At 38.8% G+C, this 27,149-nt stretch overlaps 1 protein-coding gene across 13 annotated transcripts in view; it reads left to right on the top strand.

The window, feature by feature from the left end:
• EVI5 (ecotropic viral integration site 5) overlaps positions 1-27,149 on the top strand; it is a 237,682-nt gene that overhangs the window by 70,813 nt on the left and 139,720 nt on the right. For 12 of the 13 annotated variants that reach the window (XR_011975757.1, XR_011975758.1, XM_072649091.1 and 9 more), the window contains one exon: positions 23,252-23,441. Coding sequence is in view for 11 of the 13 variants with exons in the window: in XM_072649091.1 (XP_072505192.1) it covers positions 23,252-23,441 (190 nt within the window). In the remaining 2 variants the exon portion in view is untranslated. Of the gene's footprint in view, positions 1-5,079; positions 5,177-23,251; positions 23,442-27,149 lie in introns of those variants that run through there. The other variant, XM_072649092.1, reaches the window with a different exon arrangement.

The raw sequence follows: 27,149 nt of genomic DNA, 5'->3' as shown, positions 1-27,149 counted from the left end.
GGATGACATGGTCAGACTACTGCTTTAGGAAAGTCACTTTGCCACCTAAATGGAGGATGTGTTGGAGTAAGGTAAGATTTGAGGCAGGAGGACTAGTTTGGAGAGGTGATGAGATCCTGTACTATGGCAGAAGCTGTGTGAAGGAAGAGATAAGAATATATGTTTAATATTATAGACAAGGAAATGACAAGATTTGATAGCTGATTGGATATGTGGGTAGTGGGATATGGGATATGGGATATGGGATATGTGAGTAGTCATTAAGGATGATACCAGGGCTGAGAATTTGGGTGACTTTAAGAATGATGTTGTGTTTGATGTCAGTAGAGAAATTTAGAAGAGTGTTGGATTTGTAGAGGAAGGAAATGAATTCATTTCTGGATGTGTGGAGTTTGAGTTATTTTCAGGATATTCAGTTTGAAATGCCTGATAGGACATTCATGATGTTGAACTGGATCTCAAAAGATGCTGGAGCTGGATATATCATTCTAGCATTCATGTTTATAAATATGGTAATTGAATCAGTGAAAATTGATGAACTAACTTAATGAGAAAATTTTGAGAGAAAAGAGATGAAGTTCAAGAATAGAATTTGGGGGAGGTATATGCTCAGTTAATCAATCTGACCGAGATGTTGAGTGAACAAAAAACAGTGAGAAAGAAAAAGTCAGACGGGTAGGTAGAGGACCAAGAGAGCAGTCAGTGTTATAAAAACCCATAAATGAAAGAGTATGCAGGAGGGAGAGAGTGGTCAGCTGTGTCCAGTGCAGCAGAGAAGACAAGGTTTGAGAAGTGATTAGATTTGGCAAGTACTCATTTTGGAGAGAGCAGTTTCAATTGAGTGTTGATGTTGGAAGGCAGATTGCTGAGGATTTATAGGAAACTGGGAGGAGAGGAAAAGGAGAGACAGAATGTAGTTTTATTTTTCCCTCTAGAAGTTTGACTGAGAAAAACAATAGGAATACAGGTTGATATATTCAGGTATTGTTCCTGAATCAGCCATCTGTACACAATCAGATCTTGAATTCATCAGAGCTAAGAACAGAATTTATTATTTAAAAAGAAAGACTATTAAGAAAAAGACATAGCATACAATTAAGATGAAACTTTGAATTACTTAAGCAAATTATTGAAAAATAAAAAATGCTAAATGTACAGTAGCAAAGATATCCTCATTAACTATAATAATTTCATCCAGAAGTTAAACTAATATAAATTAATTTCCACAAAAAGTAGTTTTAAAGAAGACAGAAACCATCTTAGTCAGGGGATGTCCCTGTGGTGTTTACAGAGTAGGTAGATATTGCCCTAAAAAGAGCAGACCCTGATAAAGTAGCAGGATATACATTTGTGCTGGAAGCAACACAGTTGTGAGAGCATTGAGGAACCAATAAATTGAATAAAAAGGAAGATAACAACTTTAAAAAAAATCTTGAACCTTATTTATGTTGAAAATAAGTGGCCAAGACAGCATCAGTGACTATGCTTGCTTTGCCATCTATACAAAATTATGTATATACACATGAATTGAGGGACTTCTTGGTAAGGATAGATCCAGTGGGTTTTCATAAGCAGTAGTCAACACTAGATCACATCTCTACCACAGAATTGAAATATATGGAGACTGTAAGATTTCGTTGGGTTAATTGTTTCTTGGTCACAGAAGAGCGTTTGATTCTTTGGAAGCCATAGCACCTGAAATATTCTTGTTCAGTGACCCTCTTCTATAAAACAAGGAAATGTATGCTTGCCAAAAATATTCACTACTGTAATGGAGGAGATCCAGCACAAGATTCAGGTCCAGAATGGTGAGGTCCTCCAAATATTTCTGTTTGTAGATGATATAATATTGTCTATATCAATCCCTAAGAGATTGCAGAGCCTCCTGGAAGAGATTTGTAATCACTCTGAGAAGTCTGACTTGTCCATCCTCTCAGGAAAGACCAAGTGGATTAAGGATGTCCGTTTTCCAGTCCTTGCCCAGCAGTATGGATGTCTGAGACAGATAATACAATTGAACAGTGAGCCGGGCCCTCAGCTGAAAAGGAGGAGGAGAGTGGGCTGGATTTGAAAATTACAGAGCTCTTTTACTGATCTCTGACCTTCTTATCAATGCAAATATGTGTCTTTAAAAAATTTTTTTTTTAACATTTCTTTTGTTTTCACATCTAAATTTCCCTCTGTGTCCCTTCACCTGCACCTTCCCATAGAACCATCTCACATAGCAAAGCTGGCGACGTTTGGGTTTATTAGACTTTTCATGCTTCTCTGTAGTCACCATATTTTTAATAGTATAATATATACCATTATAGTATATATATTGATATAGTAATTGCATAATTCTATTATATTCGTATACCACTATTTGTTTACCTGTTACCTAATCAAGGAATCTGATCTCATAATCATTTCACCAGTGTTACTGTTAGGGCACACCCCAAGAACTTGAGATGATATCCCATAGGAGACACTGGAATGGTGGGTTTAAGCAGGCCACATGACCAATAGGGAACTGCAAAGAACAGTAGGAGTAAAAGATGTAATAAGGAAACAGAAGATGGGCTGGCCATGTGACAGGAACAGAGACTGAGCAATGGATGACCTAATTTCTCCACTGGTACCCTCACGATATGGGTTGAAATTGAGAAAGAACTCCAGCAGGTTGAGTGGATTCCCTTTGGGAAACTTGGGAGTGAAGATGGATGATAATTGCATGGGCATGGATGTATATTAGGAGGAAGCTCCTGAATTGATGAGATCAGAGGTCCATAGTTGTTTTATTTTTAATGATGGGGAGGTTTCAGTATGTTTTGTATGTAGCAGAGAAGGAACCAATAGATAGGTGAAGATTGAAGATAAACAGATGAGAAAGACGTGGGGTGGGGAGGAGAGAGAAAGAGAGAGAGAGACAGAGACAGGGAGAGAATGAATGAGAATATAAAGGTGAATATGAAATGTATGACTGTGTGGGGAATGATAGTCAAGCAGTGCCCTGGAGATGGCATGAAGGGTTGGGATCAGTGGTGCATGGATAGAGTTGGCCTTGACAAGGAGAAAGGCCACTTCTTCACCAGAGACTGCTGTAAAGGAAGGAATAGTGGGGAATGATGTGACACTGTTAGATCAGGAGCAAGGACGTCAGATGAGGAGGAGGAGGAGAAAAGAGAGCACTTGACCAGTGGCCTCTCCGTGTTCAGTGAAGCATGAAGTTGTATCTCAGCAGCAGAAGAACAGGTGCGTGGGAGTCCAGAGCAGGGAAGAGGTGGAAATAGCCGTAGTGGAGGGCTAGATGGAGATTCGATTATGGAGACATCATCAACCAAGCTAGCATGGTTGGATGACTTCATTTCTGTTCAGCAGTATGTGAGTAGGCTTAGAGTAGAGGGTATCCAAGGTTGGAGTTTGGCAAGGTTTGAGAATCTGTAGGATAAAGGAATAAAGGATTTGAAAGTAGAAGATAGTGTATAATTGAACTGGTCCAGTAAGGGGATGAAATTGGGAAGGGAGGAGAGTGGAACCACAACAGAGGGCAGAACCTAGGTAAGTATGGAGGGGTCATGATGAGGATGAAGACTGGGTTTAGGCAGGGTAGAGCATAGGGAGAGGTTGAATAAGAGAGAAGAGTGTTATCAGATAAAGGAATTTCAGAATTCTTGATCTTGAGAATGAAATACTTGTGGGTGATTGCAGAATCAAGGTATGATTACTTCTGTGTGTAGCTAAGGATCACAGATTTGGAGCCAGAAAGATCTTCAGAGGCTGTTGAATCCCAACTTGATCTTTTTTTTTTTTTAAAGACTATTTTAACTATAAGGAAATTGAGGCAAAGAGAGTTTAATTGAATTACTTCAGGTCATACAACTAGTAAGTGTCTGAGGGAGTATTTGAGCCCAGATCATTCTAATTCCTAGGTCCAGTACCTATTCCCTTATGGCATACTGCTTCTGGGGCAGAGAGTAGGAGTGAGATGTGAGGAGTAGAGTGGAGGTTATGAGAGATGAGTTGATTTAAGAACTAGGAGATAAGGAGATTAAAGGTTAAATCAACATGTATGATGAAGTCCCTTAGTGTGAGGGCAGAGTTGGGGTAGGTATGGAATTCATTGAGAAATTTGGGAGAGTATCCCAGGTATCAGTAGTAAAGGCTGCCAGAATCTGGATTGGATGGCAAATTTGTATAGCATGAACCTCAGAATAGGAGTGATGGTACAAGAGACGTAGTAGTGGTTTTGGGGTGCAAGCTAAATTGACTCCATTTCCAAGACCAATGAATTGAGGGATACAAGAGGAAGTGCTCCCAATATTGGAAGGGAAGATCAGTAATGCAGTAGCATATTGGGGAGAAGGAGTGTCTCACTGAGAGCCAGAAAATGAAACTGACATAAGAGGAAGAAGTCTAAAAGGAAGGGAAGTTTGCTAATTACAGCATCAGACTTCCTGAAGTCTAGAATGGGTTAGAATGGAACGCTTCATCTGATTATGTGACTCTTGCAATGGATGGGCTTCAAGCCTTAGGTCATGCAAAGTGCACAGACCACACTGGGGAGCAAAGTATATAATTACTTGTCCTTCATTTTGTAAGATAGATAACTGAGGCTCAGAGTAGTTAGCCTGTCAGGTTCATACTGGCAGGTAGTAAGTAGTAGAACCTGTGACTCAATCCCAGGGCTTTTTACTGAAAATCAGTGCTCTGTACATTACAGTCTACTGCCTCTCAAATTTCTGAGCCTTCTTTTGTTCTAGAATAATATTTATCAAATCTCTGTGTCCTGTGTGAGTAGTTCTCTCTCTAATTCTCTTCAAAGTGCCAGAATTATTTTTACGTCGAGAATGTGAAAGCACAGGCAATGACTTGTCCGTATTCATAGTATGATGTCCTGGAAAAATTTAGCAAATGACTACTTTAAAATTTTCAGATGCTTTAAGGAAATAATTTTTTTGTCTTTAAGTGATTTTATTACAGAAATGACCAAAATTTGAGAATTTGTCATGCAAGATCCCCCCTATGTTCTGCTGAGGAATGGTTTAGTTCAAAGTACCAAAGATCTATTTGAGAGTTAATAATCAATAGAATTGAAGGTAAATGAAAGTAGAAAGGGGACCTTTTTTCCCCCTTGTTCAGTGTGGTTTTCTCTTTCTTGGAGATACTTATTCTGGGAAGGTATGAATTTGAACAGGTAGGTTTCAGGTTTAATGCTGTTATATAATTAAAGAGAAACTGTTATATTGTAAACCTTTAAATTATTTGCCTTGTGTAGTTTAAAAGTGTCTTGTGTTGCAATAATGTGTACTTCCAATAAAGGCTGTCACAAAGTTCGACTTTGTTTTTTAGTATGTTTGGGGGTAGTTGAGTGGAAAAATGCACTGGTTCATCTTTTAAACTAAAGTTCTGTTTTTCTAAATTTCTATTTCTATCTTTTTAAATGAAAAGTTCTATTCTTTGTTAAAATACTTTAGATTAAAATGAGATAAGTTTCAGTGTTTTCTTGGATTTTTGTATGAAGAATAAGATTCAAGGACCATTTTCCATTTATTTGAGAAATCTTTGAAACTGAATTACCTGCATACAGAGGTTGGATTAATTATTCGAATCATGGTAGCCTCAGAAATCTCAGTCACTCTGAATACATCAGAGTTCATGGTATAAGAATTGAGGAAGAAGGGTCTTCAAACAGCTAGAGTAGATGTGTTATGGCTAACATATTGATTATATCACATTTATTCATGGGGAGTCTTCTCTGGCCTTCACTTAGTTCTATTCTGGAGGCAAAATACTAAGATTTGAATATATTGAAAGTCTAGTGGTAAATTTCAGGTGAGGAGGGGTGCGCTACTGGCAGAAAGTACAGTGACCGAAGCCAGGACTTTCTTTTTCTTTGATCATGGGGAAAGCAAGGTTCTCCCCCCGTTTTAGTACCAATGTCTTTCCTGAATTCTTCCATATCGTTATTGAATTAGACTTTTTTTCTTTGCTTCTGGGGCTAAATACCTTACTACAAAAGCAGTTTATTTGTTTGCTTTTTTGTTTTGTTTTGTTTCTACTCCTAACAGTTTCTCTATAACTGCCCAAGGATCAACATTCCTTGCCCTTTCCCCTCACCCTACTTGTGGAGATTTCTCTTATCAACTTGTTTTTACTGACCTGTTCTTTCTCTTCACTTGTAGTGAGTGAGTTGGGGGAATCTGTTTTGAAGAGTAAGATATTACCTACATATTTGCATACTATTATTTGTAATAGTCGAAGCCTGAGGATGATGAGGGCTTGCTCTAGGATGATGGCAGTGTCAGAGAAGGAGATGAATATGAGAGATGTTGCTATCTATGGTACCTTCCATTTAAGATGTCCATTAAGCATTGGAGATGTGAGGAGGTCTCCTGGACTGGAGTTTGGGAGAGAGGTAAGGATTGAACAATTAGACCTGAGAGTCATCTGCAAAGAGATGATAATTGAATCTGAATGAGCTGATGAGATTCTAAGGTGAGATAGTATTGAGAGAAAAGACTGAAGCGCCTAGGACAGAGCCCTGGTGGTACTTAACCTTTAGCAGACATGATATGGTTGGAGATCCAGGGGAAGAGACTGAGAAAAAGTTGTCAGAGTGGTAAGAGAACCAGAAGAGATCAGTGTCATGAAAACCTAAAGAGAAAAGACTGTCAAGAAGGGGATGACTGACAGTATCAAAGGTTGCAGAGAGGTCAAGAAGGGTGAAGACTGAGAAAAGACCATTGGATTGGGCAACAGAGAGATCAGTGATGACTTTGGAGAAGGTGGCTGCAGTTGAATGATGCTGGGGAATGCCACCTGTAAATAAAGAGAGTGACTTTTGAGGAGGGAGAGAACACTTAACAGTGAAGAGGGTCCAGAGAGTTGATGACACCTGAATTGAGAGGCTGATTCAGAGGGAGCTGTCTTCCTCAACCACGCAGGCCTCTGTACTTCTCTTGCAATTGGAGGCTGTTCTTTGATGTTCTTTCTTTCCTTCCATCTCTCCTCCACACCACAGGAGGTATTCTGGAGGGAGGGTCCTTCGAGTGGAGTTAAAACTGGGAGGGAGCAGGAAAGAAAGAGGAAGGGGAGCTGAATGTAAAGCAGGAACAATACCAAGTGGCCAAGCCTGGCCAGAAGGGATGGTGGGAGATGAGGAGGGGCAGACTCCTGAGGTCAGAGCTTGAAGATGAGTTGGGTTAGAATTGGGAAGGTCAAGGATTTATACCTTAGATGCTTATAAATTTTGTGGCCTTGGAAAAATCTTTCTGGGCCTCTATTTCCTTATTTATAATCGGGGGGGGGGGTTAGTTTTGATTACTTGTAAGATCCTTTCCTACTCTAAACCTATGATCCTGTTTTATCACTCTAGAAAAAGGGTTGGTGTGAGCACCAGTGGAGAAGGTGGAACCTGGAGGAGTGGAGTTTTGGTGTAGTGAGAGAAGGATGACTTGTTTTGTGGGAATAAGAACTGCATGAGGACCTCATGGAAGAAGGAGCATTAAGACGATGGAAACCAAGTGTGTGCCATGTCTCAAAGGAAAGAAGTGGCAATTGTGTTAAATGTTTCCAAGATGTTTATGAGAATTAAGACTTAAAAAAAAAGTATAGGTTATTGTGAGCCTTGAGAAAATTTAAATAGAATAGTAATTATAAAGGTTTTAAGAGAGTGATAAGTGAGGTTTAGATAATTTTAGAAGGACTTTGGATAAAGGAAAATAGTAATGAAGTGAAAAGAAGGGAATGGAAGGGAACAGGCATTTATGTAGCACCTACACTGGGGTGTAGGGTGTGTTCAGAGAGGACCAGTACCTTTGGTGTGATGGCTGCTGAGCCCTTTGTGGGGCTCTTTCCACCTTTGGTGTTCACCTGTTCCACCTCTCACCTGTGGCTCCAAGAAGCCACAGTATGCGCAGAGGCCACACCTCGGCAGATGGGCCAAACCAGGTTGAGGGTAACCAAGGGTTCTCAAACCCATTGGTGAGTTGGGGGGGTGTCACCTCAAGCATGCAAAGATTTCATCTGGTGGAATAGGCAGATGAGAACAATTTGTTCCAATGGCCATGAAGACAGATGAAGCAGGCGATGTGGAGCACTTAGAGCTTGGTTAGACACCGAAGACGCCAAGATCATCCACTGCATCCTGAGCCATCACCAGCCATCTTAACTCTGTCCTGCCATTGGACTATGATGACTCTGAAGGAGAGAGTGAGGCTGACTTTGTGCATCTCTGCCTCACTTAAATCCAATTTATGCACGAATCAAAAGACATCACACATACCATTTCACTATTATGCCTCAAAGTCCTGTGGCAACAGGCAAGTGATGAAGCAGCAGGTGCAGATACACTGGGAGCAATAGTCACAATCCTGTACACAAGAGGCTCAGGCCATAGGATCGTTTCTCACCGGAAGCAGCAGTGGGACTTCGCAGCCCCCTGGGTGTCTATGCAGCCTTTTAAGGATCACACTGCTCATCTCCTGGTGTGAGGAAGGGAGCTAGAAAAGGTGCCCTAAACATTGTCTGCTTACTCAACCCTGACCTGATTACCACTGCAGGTGGGGAATCCCACTATGCGATCGAAACACAAAAAAATGTACATAATGTACGAAAACATCTGCAAAGATGATTCCACTCACCATTGGCACATGAAACATATGCACACTAATAGACAACACAAAATCCAGTAGACCTGAAAGAAGAACTGCTCTTGTTGCAAGAGAACTCAACAGGTATCACATCCAAATAACAGCCCTGAGTGAAGCAAGGTTGGCAAGTGAAGGCCAGCTTACTGAAGTTAGAGCTGGATACACCTTTTTCTGGAGCGTGTGCAGTGAAGGGGAGCACCGTGAAGCTGGTGTGGGTTTTGCAATCAAAACTAATCTAATCAGCAAGCTGGTATGCCTACCAAATGGAGTGAATGACAGGCTCATGGCAATGCAATTGCCACTTGCAGGATAACGCCATGCCACCATCATCAGTGCCTCTGCTCCCACCATGACAAACCCTAATAAAGTCAAAGAAAAGTTTTATGAAGACCTAGAGACCCTTATTGTCAATATGCCAAAAGAGGACAAGCTTATAATTCTGAGAGACTTTAATGCTAGATTAGGCTCAGACTACCAGACTTGGCAGGGAGTCCTAGGGAGGAATGGAGTTGGAAACAGCAACAGCAGTGGTCATTTGCTGCTGAAGACTTGTGCATCGCATGACCTTCTTATCACCAACACTGTTTTCCCTTTACCTAAACTCAGTAAAACTTCATGGATGCACCCTTGCAGCAAACATTGGCATGTAATAGACTATGTGACTGTAAGGAAAAGAGACAGACAAGATGTGAGTGACAAAGGCAATGTGTGGTGCAGAGTGCTGGACTGATCATAGACTTATCCTTTCCAAGCTAAATATTTGCATTCATCCAAAACACTGTCCCCAAGGCAAAATGACTACCGGAAGAATTAATGTCAACAAATTAGAGCTTTTCTCTGAGTGTGAACAGTTTGTTGCTAACTTGGAGGGAAATTTGAGCCAACACACAGTTGGCAGCAGTGGAGCAGAAAAGGAGTGGGCAACTTTTAGAGATTTGGTGTACAGTATTCATTTTCTCATCTGGGGCAGAACACTCACAAACACCAAGACTGGTTTGATGAAAATGATGGGGAAATTCAGAAGCTACTAAATGAAAAACAAGAACTCCACAGGATTTACCAGCAGGATAGTTCATCCACTTCTAAGAAGGCAGCATTTAATTCCATCAAAAGCAAAGTACAAGCAAAGCTTAGAGAGATACAGGATTCCTGGCTCAGTAAGAAGACAGATGAAATTCAGTTTTATGCTGATAGTAACAATCCAAAGCACTTTTATGATTCCCTGAAAGATATTTATAGGCCAAAAAACTATGGTGCATCACAGCTACTCAGTGCTGATGGAGCCACATTGATTAATGATAAGGACATGATCCTAGAGAGATAGGCTGAACACTTCCATAGCGTTCTCAACAGACCATGATCAATCAATGCTGAGGTCATTGATCATTTACCTCAGGTTGAAGTCAAGCCCTCCTTAGCTGAACTTCCAACTGAAGAAGAGGTTTTGAGGGCCATTAGGCTCCTTTCATGTGGCAAAGCACCTGGTGCTGATACTATTCCAGCTGAGATTTACAAGGTAGGGGGACCATTGCTCATACAAAAACTGACTGAAATTTTCCAGGTTATATGACAAGAGGAAGTTATCCCCCAGGAGTTCAAGGATGCCTCCATTGTCCATCTGTGTAAAGGTAAAGAGAATAGATTGTCCTGCGGCAATCACAGAGGGATCTCTCTCTTAGTCATTGCTGGCAAAATTCTTGCTAGAGTCCTTCTTAATAGGCTGATCCTTCACCTGGAAGATGGTCATATACCTGAGAACCAACGTAGCTTCAGAAAGGGTCGAGGAACAGCTGATATGGTGTTTGTTGCCTGATAGCTCCAGGAGAAATGCCAGGAGCAGAACAGAGGTCTGTACACAATGTTTGTAGATCTGACCAAGGTCTTTGACAATTAGTCATGAGGGCTTATGGAAAATTATGTCAAAATTTGGTTGCCCGGAGAAGTTCATCAATATTGTACATCAATTTCATGATGGCATTTTTGCCCAGGTTCTGGATAATGGGCAATGCTCTTGTGCCTTCTCAGTCACCAATGGAGTGAAACAGGGCTGTGTGCTTGCTCTCATGCTTTTTAACATGATGTTTTCAGTCATGTTGACAAATGCTTTCAATGCCAATGAACACGGCATCAAGGTCAACTACCATACTGATGGCAAGTTCTTCATTTTGAAAAGGCTACAAGCCAAGACCAAAGTGGAGGGAGTGTTAGTGCAAGATTTTCTATTTGCAGATGATAATGCACTCAATGCAGCCTCTGAAGCTGAGATGCAACAAAGTATGGATGAATTTTCTGCTGCCTGTGCTAATTTTGGCCTAATAATTAACACCAAGAAAACACAGGTGCTCCATAAATTACTACCACCACACCACCCATATGTGGAACCATCAGTTATAACAAATGGAGAAGTTTTGAAAGCTGTGGATGAGTTCACTTACCTTGGTAGTGTACTTTCCAGGCATGTGTACATTGACAATGAGGTTGATGCACTCATTGCCAGAGCTAGCTCAGTGTTCAGGAGGATCTAAAGAAAAGTTTGGTAGAGAAGAAGTGATTGATAGACTGATTACCACACTGAAGGTCTGCAGAGCCATTGTGCTGACCTCATTGTTATATGCTTGTGAAACATGGACAGTCTATCAGCGCCATGCCAGGAAACTGAATCACTTCCATATGAACTGTCTTAGGAAGATTCTGAGGATCACCTGACAGGATAAGGTACTAGACACTGAAGTCCTTGCTTGAGCTGAACTGCCAAGTATTCAAACTATGCTTCAGAGAGCACAACTTGGATGGGCTGACCACGTTGTTTGGATTCCAAATGTATTCTTGCCAAAAAGACTATTTTATGGAGAACTTGCATAGGGCAGGCGATCATGTGGTGGTCAGAAGAAGCGATACAAGGACACTCTCAAGGTCTCTCTCAAGAACTTTGGATTTGACTATGCAACATGGGAGACACTGGCCACGGGACCACTCAGCATGACATGCCTACATCAGAAAGGGTGCTGTGCTCTATGAACAAAGCAGAATTGAGATAGCACAAAAGAAACATAGGATGTGTAAATTTGGGATATCCACCCCAAATATTCATACGGACTATCTATGTCCCACATGTGGTAGAGTATTCTGAGCTCATATTGGTCTGATCAGCTACAGTCGGACACACTGAAATTTCACTTTATCATGGTGATGTCATTTTGGTCCTCTTTGAAGATGAAGGACAACAACCAACCAACCAACCATGTGCCACACAATGTGCTAAGTGTTTTATAAATATTTTCCATTTGATGCTCACAGCAACCCTAGGAAGTAGGTGCTCAGTTGAGGCAACTGAGGCAGATGGAAATGAAGTGAGTTGCCCAGGGTCACAGAACTAAAAAGTATCAGGCCACATTTGAACTCCTTGACTCCAGCTTCGCACTCTATACACTGCACCATCTTGCTGCTTAGAAGTACTGGGTTTGAAGTAAGGAAGACTTGATTTCAAGGGCTGGTTCAGACATAAGAGTGTGAACCCAGACAACTCAGTTATTCTTTCTTTCTCAGTTTCCTCATCTGTAAAAGGGGAGAGTTAGACTCATTGGCTTCTAAGGATCCTTCCAGTCCTAACTTCCTGAGTCTGTTCCTCTGGATAGCTTTTGAACATTGGGTGTGCCTGAGCTTGCCTGTAGTGGATGAGAAGGAAGAATAAATGATGAGGGAGGGGGTGAAGATATTTGAGAGAGAGAGAAGCAATTATCCCATCAGTAAAGCTCTGTAAGAGATAAGTAAAAGTAAAGGAGATTAGTGATGTAGGTGGGTCTAGATCTAGAAGAATTCTTAACCTTTAATGTGATTGGAAGGAAGGAGAAAGGGAAAATGGCAAATGGGCCAATGAGGAAGCTCTTATCAGATGTCTCTGGTCTCTTCTGAGAAGTAGGAGGCTAAGTCATCTGTTCTGGAGTTTGTTTGGTTTTTTTTTTGTAAATCATCTGAGTACGGAAGACGCAGGTGTATTGGGGTTTGAATGAAAGTGAAGCAACTGAGAATAAGTGCAGAATGAAATGGAGAGTTGTTAAGAGCTGCAGTGAGGACCCAAATAAGGCAGTGCAGCTGGAGCAAATTTGTCAGGACTTAAGTGAACTCAATTTTACTTATCCAGCAGGCATTGCTCGGAGATGGAGGTGAACTGGTCAACAACCTTAGAAGTTAAGGAGACAACTGTTCAGCATTTTATAATATTAAAATCACGTAATGTGAGGTCAGCACCAGGAATGGAATCAAAGAGTCAGGAACACAGACTGGGAAAACTAAGGAAGTCTTGAGGGACGAGTTATGAGAGATCATAGAATAAATATAATGAGGAGTATAGGTGTGCTTAGAGAGGAGAATCTTTAAATACAGAATATTAAAGGTAGTATAGTTCTTATGAGATGGTGAAGCTTAAGATGTGGCCCTTTCAGTGTCTGCCAGAAGTGGTAGGGGGAAAGTAGGTTTTTAGAAGTTGAGGTTGAAAAATTATGTGATCAAGATTTTAGGAGGGACTTCACCAGGAATGAATGAATCAATGAATGAACGGAAAACTGTTTATGAAGTGCTAATGTGTCATATGCTGTGCCAAGGTCTGGGGATACAAATGCAAAATTGAGACAGTTTTAAAAACCAAATATGTCAATAAAAACTTTGCTTTCAAGGAGCTCATCTAATTGGAGAAGACAATGTATAAAGGAGTATTTAGCTGTAGGAAGAATAAAAAGGCCCTTCATCTTTAGGGATGTTGTCAGGGTAGATGGTAATGCCTGGTGGTCCTGCTATAGGGAATGGGATAGAGGAAGCAAAAGGGTTTGGTCTTATGAGCCCCTGGGTTCTCTGCTAAATGGGTAGAGATAGAGGGAGGGGCATTAGCATCTAAGTTAGTAGAGGGCATTGACAGGACAATTTGAAGGGAAGGGTTCCCTGGCTGTTGAAAGGGGAGTAGAAGGGTTCCTTTAGGGTATAGAAAGCTATCTAGCCCTACAGGACAAAAGAGAAGACGGAGACAAGGGCAGAGAGGGATGATAGAAGAGAGAGCAGATTGGTCATAGGGGCAATTAGAATGCTTGGTGTTTGGGTGGGGAGGGGATAAAAGGGGAGAAAATTTGTAACCCAAAATTTTGTGAAAATGAATGTTAAAAGTTAAATAAATAAATTTAATTAAATAAAAAAAAAAAAAAGAAGGGTTCCTTTAGGGCCTGCTCCTGCTGGACTCTCCAGTCTGTGAATATTCACTCTATTATTAGGCAGCGAGGTGATCCAGTGGGTACAGAGCACTGGGCCTGGAATCTTACAGACTCCAGTTCAGTTCTGCCTCAGACACTTACTAGTAGTATGACCCTGGGCAAGTAACTTGGCCCCTTAACAGTTTCCTCATATGTAAAATGGGAATAGCAATAGCACCTACCTCCCAGGTTTGTTAGGATCAAACGAGACAATATGTATATAGCCCCTAGGACAGGGCCTGGCACCAAGTAGGCACTATGTAGATGTTAGATATGAGGATGATGATGAGTCTTATTAATAATAGTGAAGATCCAGATTCTGAAGTATGCCCCATATCAAGTGAGGGAGAAATGGGTTGTGTATTATTTCTTTGCTAGGATACATATAAGTTGTTATGTAATTGATAAAATTCATTGAGTGCTTAATCTGAATAACTTACTGCACCAGGAAGAGGTATGAGACGGACTCTGCATTGCCTGCCTTCCACACTGAGTCCCTCTTCTGTCCATTCCATTCTTCTCATATTCCTTCTCTTCCTCTCTCTCCCTGCCCTACCTGTCCTTGGCTCTGAAGAGCAGGTCTCCAGGCCAGGAAGCACAGTGCCCTAGGGTGAGGGAGCATGAAGGTCATGGGACCAGGGAGCAAAGCTGTGGAGGTGACTCTGCCTGGGGTGCTCAGAGGCACGTCCTGAAGGGCACCAAACTCATGTTGATTCTGCCTCTACACACTCGACCATGGTTTTAAGACTTGTACTTCTCCAGGAGCAAATCATAGGATTATAAATTTAGAACTGAAAAAGATCTGAGTTCACTTCTTATTTTACAGTTGAGAAAACTGAAGTCCAGAGGAATGACTTGGCTAAAGTCACACAGGTGGTAGTGAATGACTGAACTGGGATGTGAACCTGTTTCTTCTGACGCAGAATCTAGCATTCTTTTTACTGTGAAGTGCTGCCTCTCAGCTGGTTAGGGAGTCAGTCAGGGTTACATCAGAGGGATCCACACTTGAAGCTCAGCACTATTTAGAAAAGCACAAGATGTTTGCAAGGAAGTGCAATGGCTACATTAAATATATTTTTTTCAAAGATATGTAGTGATACAAGTGTATGTATATATAAATATACATATATATTTATATACATATATGTATGTATATATGTACACACATTTTTTTCCAATTAGGCCACTTCCATTCTTATCCTAGGTATGTTAATTTTATCTGTGTAGAAGTTTTTCAGATTCAAATACAAAGTTATCTGTTTTATCTTTTTTTAAATCACCTCTATTTCTTGTTTGGTTAAGAACACATCTGCTGCCCAGAGCTGTGAGAGTTATAGGACATTATACTGCATCCCCATGTTATATAAGTAATGTTATTAAATAAGGAGTTTTTCCTAGATGATTTATGTTTTTCACTTTATGAAACAATGGGTTATTGTATAATCTGTTGCTTTGATCTGTTTTTTAGCCAGTATCAATTGGTGTTGATGACTGCTGCCCTGTAACATTGAGGAAGGACTAGAAGTGCTATTCCCTATTTATCTCTACTTCTTTTTACCATTTCCCTTAAAATTGTAGATATTTTGTTTTTCCAAATGAATTTTCTTGTTATTTTATCAAGTTTTGTAAAGTAAAAGTTTTCCCTTGGTAATTTGATTGGTAACATTAAAAGTGTAAATTAATTTTGGTAGTTTTGTCATTTTTATTATATTGACACAGCTTAGCTATAAACACTGAATTATTCTTTCATCTGTTTCAAGGACATAAGGCAGTCCCGTGAATAGAATGATGAGATTGGAGTCAGGAAGACCTGAGTTCAAATCCAGCCTTTGATACTAGCTATATGACTGTGAGCAAGTCGTTCAACCTCTGTCTGTCTCAGTTTCTTCATCTGTGAAATTGGGATCATAATAGCACCCACCTCTGAGGGTTGGTTGTGAGGATCAAATACAATGCCAGTCATAGTGCTTGTTCCATGCTGGGTGTTATAGAAATACTAGCTATTATTATTCATTATTTTATTCTTTATTTTTTAAAGGGACACTTTGTAATTGACTCTACTCAAGTCTTTGTGTTTCTTTAATGGGCTGACCCCCAGATTCTTTTGTGCTTTTTATCATTATTTGGAGTGAGATTTCCCTTTTTGTTATTGTTATATAGAAATGCTGATGATTTTTGAGGATTCACTTTATAACATGCAGCTTTGCTGAAGATATTGTCTCAATTAATATCTTTGCCAATTCTCTGGGACTTTTCAAATAAACTGTCATATCATGAGCAAATAGGGACAGTTTTATCTCCTCTTTACCTTTCTATGTGACTTTAATTTCTTTTTCTTGCCATTGATCTTGCTAGCGTTTTGAGAACTATGTCAAATAATATAGTGAGGAGTGTGGGCATCTTTGCCTCACTCTTGTTTTTATTAGGAAAAATGCTAGTGTATCCCCATTGCAGATGATGCTTTTGGTTTTAGATAAGATGCTTTTATGATATTAAAAAAAAGATCTTTCTAGTCCTATATTTTGTAGGGTTTTTAATGTTTGCATGTTCTTGTCAAAGGCTTTTGAGGTAATGTGGTTTTGATGTCTTGGTTTTTAATATGATTAATTATATTGATTGTTTTTCTAGCGTTCAACTCAAATTGCATTTCTGGTGTAAATTATGCTGGATGATTTCTTAGATAAATTACTGTAGACTCTTTGACAGGATTTTCTTTTTAAATTTTTGAGTCATATTCATTAGTAATATAGGACTATAGTTTTCTGTGTTTTATCTTTTCCTGGTTTGGGAATTTCGACTCTTATTTCTCTCATAAAAAGATTCTGGTAGAGTGCTTTCTTTTTCAGTTTTTGAGAATAATTTGTTAGATACATGTATTAATTGTTCTTTAAAAGTTTGATAGGAAATTCCTGTAAATCCAACTAGACCAAGATTGTTTTTTTCTTTAGTAGTTCCTTTACAGCTGAATCCATTTCCTTTTCTGAGATTGGGTTATGTAAGGTCTCTGTCTGGACTTCTGATAGTTTAGATATTTTATATATTTTTTATTTTTTCTTCCTCTTTTTATTATTTTATTTTCAGTGCTTCACAATCACTTCCATATAACCTATATTTTTTTTTCCGTCCCTCTCCCTCCTTCCTCCCTGCCTCCCTGAGATGGTATCCAATTCTATATAGGTTCTGCACATACATTCCCACTAAATAAATACACCCTCATCTTGGTCATGTTGCATAGAAGGATTAAAATGAATGGGAGAAGTCATAAAACAAACCAAAACGTAATGCAGAAGAAAATGATCTGCTACATTCTGCAATTGAATTCCATAGTTCTTTCTCCGGATATGGAAGGCATTTGCCTTAAAAGACCATTGGGAATTTTTTAAGTCCTTGCATTGCAATGAAGTTCTAAGTCTACCAGAAAAAATCCTCACACACCATGTGTGTGTTGCTGTGTATAAAGTTCTCCTGGTTCTGCTCCTTTCATTCAGCATCAGATCTTATAAGTCTTTCCAGGCCCCTCTGAGGTCTTCTTGTTCATCATTTCTTATGGCACAATAGTATTCCATTACATTCATATACCACAACTTGTTCAGCCGTTCCCCAATTGATAGGCATTCCCTCAATTTCCAGTTTTTGTCCAGCACAGAAAGAGCTGTTATAAATATTTTTGTACATGTGGGACCTTTTCCCATTTCTATGATCTCTTTGGGATAAAGTCCTAGAAGAGGTATTGCTGGGTCAAAGGGTATGCACATTTTTGTAGCCCTTTGGGCATAGTTCTAGATTGCTCTCCAGAAGAGTTGGATCAGCTCACAGCTTCACCAACAATGAATTAGTGTTCCAACTCTCGCACATCTTCTCCAACATTTATCGTCTTCCTGTTCTGTCACATTAGCCAATCTGACAAGTGTGATGTGGTACCTCAGAGTTGTTTTGATTTCCATCTCTCTAATCAGTAGTAATTTAGAGCACTTTTTCATATGACTATAGATATCTTTAATTTCTTCCTCTGAAAACTACCTGTTCATAACCTTTGACCATTTATCACTTGGGGTATTTTATATATTTTTAAGATATCCCTCTTTCTGTTATGTTCTCAGTTTTGTTAGCTTAACTGTGCTTAATATGTTCTGATTTTTTTCTTCCTATTTTGCTGTGATCTCACCTTGCTCATTTGCTATTTTATTGATTTCATTTTCTGCTCTCAATCAGATTAGGTAAGGATTTGTCAATTTTATTAGTCATTTCAAAGAACCAGCTTTTAGTTTTATTTATCATTTTATTTTTTTGTTTCCAATTTATTTTTCTCAAATTTGTGATATCTCCTCTTTTGTGTTTACTTTAGGTTTGATTATTTGTTGGCTTTCTAATTTTTTAAAATTTATTTTAATTTAGATCTTTCCTTTTTCTATTTTGTTACTGTATGTTTGTAAGAAATGATTTTTTTCAGGTCTACTTTAGCTGCATTCCAGAAATTTTGATATGTTGTTTCCTCATTATCATTTTCTTTTTACATAGTTTATTAATTATTTCCATGATTTGTTTTTTGACCCAGTCATCTTTTAGGATTTCATTGTTAAGTCTCCATTTGGGTCTATATCATTTGTCTGTGGTCCCTGAACCAATGACTATTTTTATGGTGTTATGGTCTGTAAAGGTTGTGTTAACTTTTTCTTTCATTTTACATTTGTTTGCAATATTTCTTTACCCAAGTACATGGAACATTTTTGTGAAAGTTCCATGTGGTGCTCAAAAATAGTTATATTCTTTTGCTGCCCTATTTAAAAGATATCAGAAATCTTTTAATTCTTGTTTCTCCAGCAGTTTATTCAGTTTCTTATTTTACCTTTTGTTTATTTTTCTGTTAGATTTATCCAGAACTGAGAGAGGGTTGTTGAATTCTTCTATTACTATGTATAATTCTTTTTGTCTTCTTGTAGTTTAGATGAGGTTTCCTTTATGAATTGAGATGCTAAGGTGTGTGGAACATACACTTTTTTAAAAAATTAATTTTTTTTGCCTGTGGTCCCTTTCATCATAATGTAATTTCCTTATTTATCCCTTTTTATTTTTTGAATTTTTTTTTTGTTTTGTCAGATAGCATGATTGCAACCCCATCGGTTTTACTTTTTGTGTCTTTGTTTTTTAAATGTATTTCTTTTTTTTAAAAATTAATTAATTTAACTTTTAATATTTATTTTCACAAGATTTTGGGTTCCAAATTTTCTCCCCTTTTGTCCCCTCCCCCCACCCCAAAACACCGAGCATTCTAATTGCCCCTATCACCAATCTGCTCTCTCTTCTATCATCTCTCTCTGCCCTTGTCTCCATCTTCTCTTTTGTCCTGTAGGGCCAAATAACTTTCTATACCCCTTTACCTGTATTTCTTATTTCCTAGTGGCAAGAACAGTACTCAACAGTTGTTCCTAAAACTTTGAGTTCCAACTTCTTTTCCTCCCTCCCTCCCCACCCCTTCCCTTTGGAAGGGAAGCAATTCAATATAGGCCAAATCTGTGTAGTTTTGCAAATGACTTCCATAATAGTCGTGTTGTATAAGACTAACTATATTTCCCTCCATCCTATCCTGTCCCCCATTACTTCTATTCTTTCTTTTGATCCTGTCCTTCCCCATGAGTGTCAACCTCAAATTGCTCCCTCCTCCCCGTGCCCTCCCTTCCATCATGCCCCCTACCCTGCTTATCCCCCACTTTCTGTATTGTAAGATAGGTTTTCATACCAAAATGAGTGTGCATTTTATTCCTTCCTTTAGTGGAATGTGATGAGAGTAGACTTCATGTTTTTCTCTCATCTCCCCTCTTTATCCCTCCACTAATGAGTCTTTTGCTTGCCTCTTTTATGAGAGATAATTTGCCCCATTCCATTTCTCCCTTTCTCCTCCCAATATATTTCTCTCTCACTGCTTGATTTCATTTTTTTAAGATATGATCCCATCCTCTTCAATTCACTCTGTGCACTCTGTCTCTATGTGTGTGTGCGTGTGCATGTGCATGTGCATGTGTGTGTGTGTAATCCCACCCAGTACCCAGATACTGAATAGTTTCAAGAGTTACAAATATTGTCTTTCCATGTAGGAATGTAAACAGTTCAACTTTTGTAAGTCCCTTATGATTTCTCTTTGCTGTTTACCTTTTCATGCTTCTCTTGATTCTTGTGTTTGAAGGTCAAATTTTCTTTTCAGCTCTGATCTTTTCATCAAGAATGCTTGAAAGTCCGCTATTTCATTAAAAGACCATTTTTTCCCCTGAAGTATTATACTCAGTTTTGCTGGGTAGGTGATTCTTGGTTTTAGTCCTAGTTTCTTTGACTTCTGGAATATCATATTCCACGCCCTTCGATCCCTCAATGTAGAAACTGCTAGATCTTGTGTTATCCTGATTGTATTTCCACAATACTTGAATTGTTTCTTTCTAGCTGCTTGCAATATTTTCTCCTTGACCTGGGAACTCTGGAATTTGGCCACAATGTTCCTAAGGAGTTTCTCTTTTTGGATCTCTTTCAGGAGATGATTGGTGGATTCTTTCAATATTTATTTTGCCCCCTGGTAGTCATTCTTCTTTGTAAGCCTTAATTTTTTGTCTTCTAGAATATTGTATTCCAAAATCTTTTATGGTTTTTAGTAGATGCTCCCAGGTCCTGTTTGGTCCTGACTGTAGTTTCTGACTGTGCTTGAAGTACTTTCTGGATACTTACAGTATTTATTCTTTGTAGGACCTCTGAATTTTGAGCATAGCATTCTTATGCCTTTTCCTTTTGGAGTTCCTTTTAGGAGGAAGTGATTGATGGATTATTTCTATCTTCATGTTGCTCTCGGGTTCTGATATATGTGAGCAGTTTTCATTTTTTAGTTCTTGAAATATAATGTCTAGGCTTTCTTTTAAAACATGGTTCCAGGGAATCCAATTATTAATTTAAAATTTTCTTCTTGACTTATTTTCCAAGTTGATTGTTTTTAGCATCAGATATCTTACATTTTCTTTAATTTTTTTTCATTCTTTTTATTTCATTTTGTTACTTCTTGCTTTCTCAAGAGATCATTTGTTGCTGTCTGGTTTTTTTTTTTTCTAATTTATAGATTTTCTATTTCATGGGTAAAATTTACCACTTTCTCTTCTAAGCTACTTATTCTCCTAATTCTTTTCTTAAGAGTTTTATTCATCTAAAATTTTTCTTGCTTCATTTCCCCATGGAATTCCTACAAATAAAAATCCCCTTTTTTTCCTTTGAGTGTTTATTTGATATTGTCACAGAGTCAATTTGCAATAAATTTTCATACTGGATAGTATTTTCTTTTATTTTTTTCCTTTCTCTAGCTTTAGTTCTTGAACTGAAACCTTGTATTGAGGTCAGGCCCTGCCCCCTTGCTGCACTTTTGGGTGGGGTTTTTGAAGATGCTGACTTCTTCCTCTGAATCTGTGAGAAGCAGAGCCCTGGATCTTCAAGGCCTCCTCTGGAGTTTCAGTCTTAGAGGCCTCAAAGTAGTTGAGCCTGAAGTGCCCTAGTCAGAATGCTGTGGTTCTCTATTGTTTCCTACTGCTGCTGCTGTCCCTGGCTTCTAAATTCCCCACCTTGAGGCTTTCTCAGAGAAATTCTTCACTCTTGATACTGATACTGCTGTATCTTGTGTCTAGTCACCTGAAGGGCTTCGCCTCCTAGAACTTGGCAGCATCTGTCTGAATTCTTGGACAGCTCTCCAGATAGTCATTTGAGTTTCTCATTTGATTTCTTGATTGCCTTTTGAGCTTGTGGAAATTCCAGGGCTTTGCTGGAGCAGATGTGGAGTAGCCACCTTCTCAGACAACTGTCTTCACCCTTCATTTCTCTCACGTGGACCATGATAGTAGCCTTCTAATTGGTCTTCCTGTCCCAAGTCTTTACCAAGGCAATCATTATTCCATGGTCCATATACCATTCCCCAGCTCAGCTTTCCATTGACTCCAGAGTCAGATGTTAGTTTAGCTTTAATTCATATCTTAAAAATGTCTATATATTTTTTTGCAGTTTTATAATGTACGTAATTATTAGTATATTAATATATGTATTTAATTTATATGTAAACAGATATACATATGGGAGGGGTGTGCCCCAGATTTTGTTTTACTTTTAAGTGTGCATGGTTAACAAAATTTGGAGACCACTGACTTAGGATACTGAGTTATTTGCCCATGGTCATCCAGCTAATATGTGTCAGATACAGGATTTAAATTTAGGACTTTTGACTTAAGGTATTCCCTCTCCACTCCACTGACAGATAAGCAGGAAGCCATGGGAGAGCAGTGCAGTAGTCATGGTATCATGGAGAGTGGCCATAAATAGGTGATTAATAAATTTTAATAGTTTGATTTCAAGTTTTTGAGTTTGGTTACACCTATTTTCTGGATGTTTATAAAACCCTTTCAACAATACTATTTGAAGCTGTGATGGGGTTGGTTGAGTTTATTGTAAGTCTGACTGTATAAAGAGAGTCATTACTGTGTGTGCCACGGTTTTTGCCTTCAAAAGGCTTACAGATAAAATATGCTAAGTAGGTAGTAGACATTGAGTTAAAGACTAAGAATAAATATCATCATGTTCTAAAATGATGGAAAAGAAATACTTTAGAAATAGGAAAGATCCAAAGTAAGCAGAAGCCAAGATTTTTTCTTCTGTATAAAATTCACCTGCCTGTGTCTGTGCCTAACGCCAAAAGCTAAAAGCAGACTTTTGTAAACTTTGCACAGAAATTGGTATTTATGTTTATCCTAAATTTCTAGACCCCATTAGACACATACGAAATTATGGACTTCTATTTGCCAAATTCTGAGCCTAATGCTGACCACTTTTCAGTTCAGTTTACTAACATTTATGAAGCGTCTACCATGTTCAAAGCTGCCTCAGGCCTCCGGGATGAAAGACAGAAGGTGAAACTAGCGCTGTTCACGTTCTACGGGAAGAAACAACGTGTAGCTGGATCATTTGGAGAGGGAAGTAGCACCAACAGCTTGGGGGGAGGGCTTAGGAAAAGCTCTTTAGAATCAGCACTTGTGCTCAGTCATTTCTTGGTGAAACCCCACACCCAATTAGCCTTCCTAGCAGAGTTTTTCTTTTGTTTGGATTTTTAGTGATAGCTTTTCAAAAGAAGTGTTATTTATAGTAGTGGACAGTACATGTTGCGTTGATTTCAAAGTGTTCAGGCTATTTCTCCTGCTAATAGGCTTATAATGAAAATCACAGTGAAATTCACTTTTTTTATATATATATAAAATCATCTTTTGATAGAGTGTATAACTAGGTACCTAGAAACTTTGATAAAGCAAGTGTGATTAATGTTCATTCTTGTTGATATATGATTAGATTTTAAAGTAATTTTTTATTATATTTTAGACTGTTAGAGACAGACAGTAAGTCCTTAAGATCTGTCAATGGATCCAGAAGAAACAGCGGTTCCTCTCTTGTGTCAAGTTCATCTGCTTCCAGCAATCTCAGCCACCTTGAAGAAGATTCTTGGATCCTTTGGGGAAGAGTTGTTAACGAGTGGGAAGATGTTCGAAAAAAGAAGGAGAAACAAGTGAAGGTATTGTTGCGTCTCTGCTATAGAGCTTGATGGAGGGTGTGTCATTGAGGGGCACCAGACACAAGGCAGACCTGCCTCAACAGCACAGTGCCTGAGAGGTTCTGTAACCTTCCAAAAAAACAAGCCTGTCCCTGCCCCGGGGGAACTTGTGCTTTATTGGGAAAATACTGCAAGTGAGCAAGCAAGACAGGGAGGAAATCCCAAAAGGCCTCCAGGCAAAGCTTCCCCTGAACTGAACTCTGAAGGGAGCAGGGAAGCCAACTCATTCCTCATAGTGAGACCACTCACACAGATAAAGGCTTGGAGTGGGGCTGGGGGGGAGGTTTAATTTTGGACTGTAAGGGTGAGGATGATAGGGAACAGATGGACTAAGTGTGCGAAAATAGGCTGGGGCCAGATGATGGAGGGCTTCACATGTCAGGCTGAGATGGTTGGTTTTTTATCCTTGAGGCAGTGGGGAGTAATTGGTCATTTGGCGTGAATCATACGTAGATTACGAGCTGAAATGAATTTTAAGGGTCATATAGGTTCAACCTCATTTTGCAGTTGAGGGAACAGAGGCCCAGGGAGATTTGCCTATGGTCACCCAACTAGTAAGTGGTAGAAGTGGGATTCAGACTCATGTCCTGTGACTTAAGACCTAGAACTCTTTGTGAGGTACTCTGTCACTCTGTTTGTTTAATGCAGAATGATTTAGACTTAGTTTACTTTGCCAAGTTTAATCATAATTTGGGGGTGACTTTTTTCCTGAGTTATGTTTGGAGAGTGGTGTCAACTGTAATTAATAAGCTGGTCAGTTATAGAAGAAAACCTTAAGAATTTATCTAGTCCATTCTCAGTCAACAAACATTAAGTACCCGCTGCGTGTCGGTTATACTAAGAGCTAGAGATGCAAAGGCAAAAGACAGTCCTTGTTCTTAGAGAGCTTAGTCTAATGGGGAAAACAATATGAAGACAACTTCTGAGATTATATCTTTTTTATTTGGGGGACTGTGGAAGGAGGTCAGTGCTGATCCTTTTAAAAATTATTAGTCTGAAGAGGAAGCTTCATGCATAGATAAAAATATATGATTATATAGTAATACCTGAAGTTTTCTATACATATAAATATTCATCATTTATTTATTTATTTATTTATTTATAGTTTTCAACATTCATTTCCACAAGATTTTTGAGTTACAGATTTTCTCCCCATCTCCCCCTCTCTCCCCGCACCCAGAGACACCATGCATTCTGATTACCCCTTCCCCCAGTCCTCTCTCCCTTCTATCATACCCCTCCCCTCCTCTCCCTTTTCTCCATCTTCACCTTCTTGTAGGGCAAGACAGATTTCCATACTCCACTACCTGTACTTCTTATTTCCCAGTTGCATGCAAAAACATTCTCAACATTGGTTCCTAAAACTTTGAGTTCCAGCTTCTCTCCCTTCTTCCTCCCTCCCCACCCATCTCCACTGAGAAGGCAAGCAATTTAATATAGACTATACATGTGTAGTTAAGCAAAAGACTTCCATAATAGTCATGTTGTGAAAGACTGACTATATTTCCCTCCATCTTATCCTGCCCCCCATTTATTCTGTTCTCCTTTTCTTTCTTTCTTTCTCTTTCTTTCTTTCTTCCTTTCTTTCTTTCTTCCTTCCTTCCTTCCTTCCTTTCTTTCTTTCTTTCTTTCTTTCTTTCTTTCTTTCTTTCTTTCTTTCTTCCTTTCTTCCTTTCTTCCTTTCTTCCTTTCTTCCTTTCTTCCTTTCTTCCTTTCTTCCTTTCTTCCTTTCTTCCTTTCTTCCTTTCTTTCTTTCTTTCTTTCTTTCTTTCTTTCTTTCTTTCTTTCTTTCTTTCTTTCTTTCTTTCTTTCTTTCTTTCATTTTCTTCCTTTCTTCCTTCCTTCTTTCCTTCCTTCCTTCCTTCCTTCCTTCTTTCATTTGTTTATTTATTTATTTATTTTAGGTTTTCAACATTCATTTCCACAAAATTTTGAGTTCCAAATTTTCTCCCCATCTCTCCCCCCACCCAAAATGCCAAGCATTCTAATTACTCCTTCCACCAATCTGCCCTCCCTTCTAACACCCCTCCCTTCCCTTATCCCCATCTTCTCTTTTGTCCTGTAGGGCAAGATAAATTTCTGTACCTCATTACCTGTATTTCTTATTTCCCAGCTGTGTGCAAAAACAATTCTCAACATTTGTTCCTAAAACTTTGAGTTCCAACTTCTCTTCCTCTCTCCCCACCCATCCCCACTGAGAAGATAAGCAGTTCAATATACGCTATATATGTGTAGTTTTGCAAATGACTTCTGTAATAGACATGTTGTGTAACATTAACTATATTTCCCTCCATTCTATCCTGCCCCCCATTTCTAATATTCTCTTTTGGCTTTGTCCCTCACCAAGAGTATTTACTTTTAAATGCTCCCTCCTCCCATTTGCCCTCCATTCCATCATCTCCCCCCTCCCCTCCCCGCTTATCCCCTTCTCCTCTATCTTCCTGTAGTATAAGATAGGTTTTCTTATTAAACTGAGTGTACATATTATTTCTTCCTTGAGCCAAATGTGATGAGAGTAATCTTCACTTTTTCCCTCTCATTTTTTGCCATCCATTGAAAAAGCTTTTTCTTGTCTTTTTTATGAGACATGGTTTGCCCCATTCCATTTCTCCCTTTCTCCTCCCAATATATTCCTCTCTTACCCCTTAATTTTATTTTTTTAGATATGATCCTTTCCTATTCAACTCACCCTGTGCTCTCTGTCTCTCTCTCTATATAGATGTGTGTGTGTGTGTGTATGTGTATATGTATAATCCCACCAACTACCCAGATACTGAGAAAAGTTTCAAGAGTTAAAAATATTATCATTCCATGTAGGAATGTAAACAGTTCAACTTTTATAAGTACCTTATGATTTCTCTTTCCTGTTTACCTTTTCATGCTTCTCTGGATTCTTATGTTTGAAAGTCAAATTTTCTATTCAATTCTGGTCTTTTCATCAAGAATGCTTGAAAGCCCTCTGTTTCATTAAATGACCATTTTTTTCCCTTGAAGTATTATACTCAGTTTTGCTGGATAGGTGATTCTTGGTTTTAATCCTAGTTCCTTTGATTTCTGAAATATCATATTCTAAGCCCTTTGATCCTTCAGTGTAGAAGCTACTAAATCTTGTGTTATCCTGATTGTATTTCCACGATACTTGCATTATTTCTTTCTAGCTGCTTGCAATGTTTTTTCCTTGACCTGGGAACTCTGGAATTTGGCTCCAATATTCCTAGGAGTTTTTCTTTTCGGATCTTTCAGGAGGTGATTGGTGAATTCTTTCAATATTAATTTTACCCATTGGTTCTAGAATATCAGGGTAGTTTTCTTTGATAATTTCATGAAAGATGATATCTAGGCTCTTTTTTTGATCATGGCTCTCAGATGGTCCCATAATTTTTAAATTGTCTCTTCTGGATCTATTTTCCAGGCCAGTTGGTTTTCCAGTGAGATAATTTCATATTGTCTTATATTTTTTCATTCTTTTGGTTTTGCTTTATAATTTCTTGGTTTCTCCTAAAGTTATTAGCTTCTATCTTCTCCATTCTAATTTTTAAAGAACTATTTTCTTCAGTGAACTTTTGAAACTCCTTTACTGTTTGGCTAATTCTGCTTTTTAAAACATTCTTCTTCTCATTGGCTTTTTGGACCTCTTTTGTCATTTGGATTATTAGTCTATTTTTAAAG

Source organism: Notamacropus eugenii, chromosome 2 (genome assembly GCF_028372415.1).
Source record: "Notamacropus eugenii isolate mMacEug1 chromosome 2, mMacEug1.pri_v2, whole genome shotgun sequence".
NCBI classification, from domain to species: Eukaryota; Metazoa; Chordata; class Mammalia; order Diprotodontia; family Macropodidae; genus Notamacropus; species Notamacropus eugenii.
Note: the sequence above shows the minus strand (reverse complement) of the source record. Positions and strands in the feature narration are given on the sequence as shown.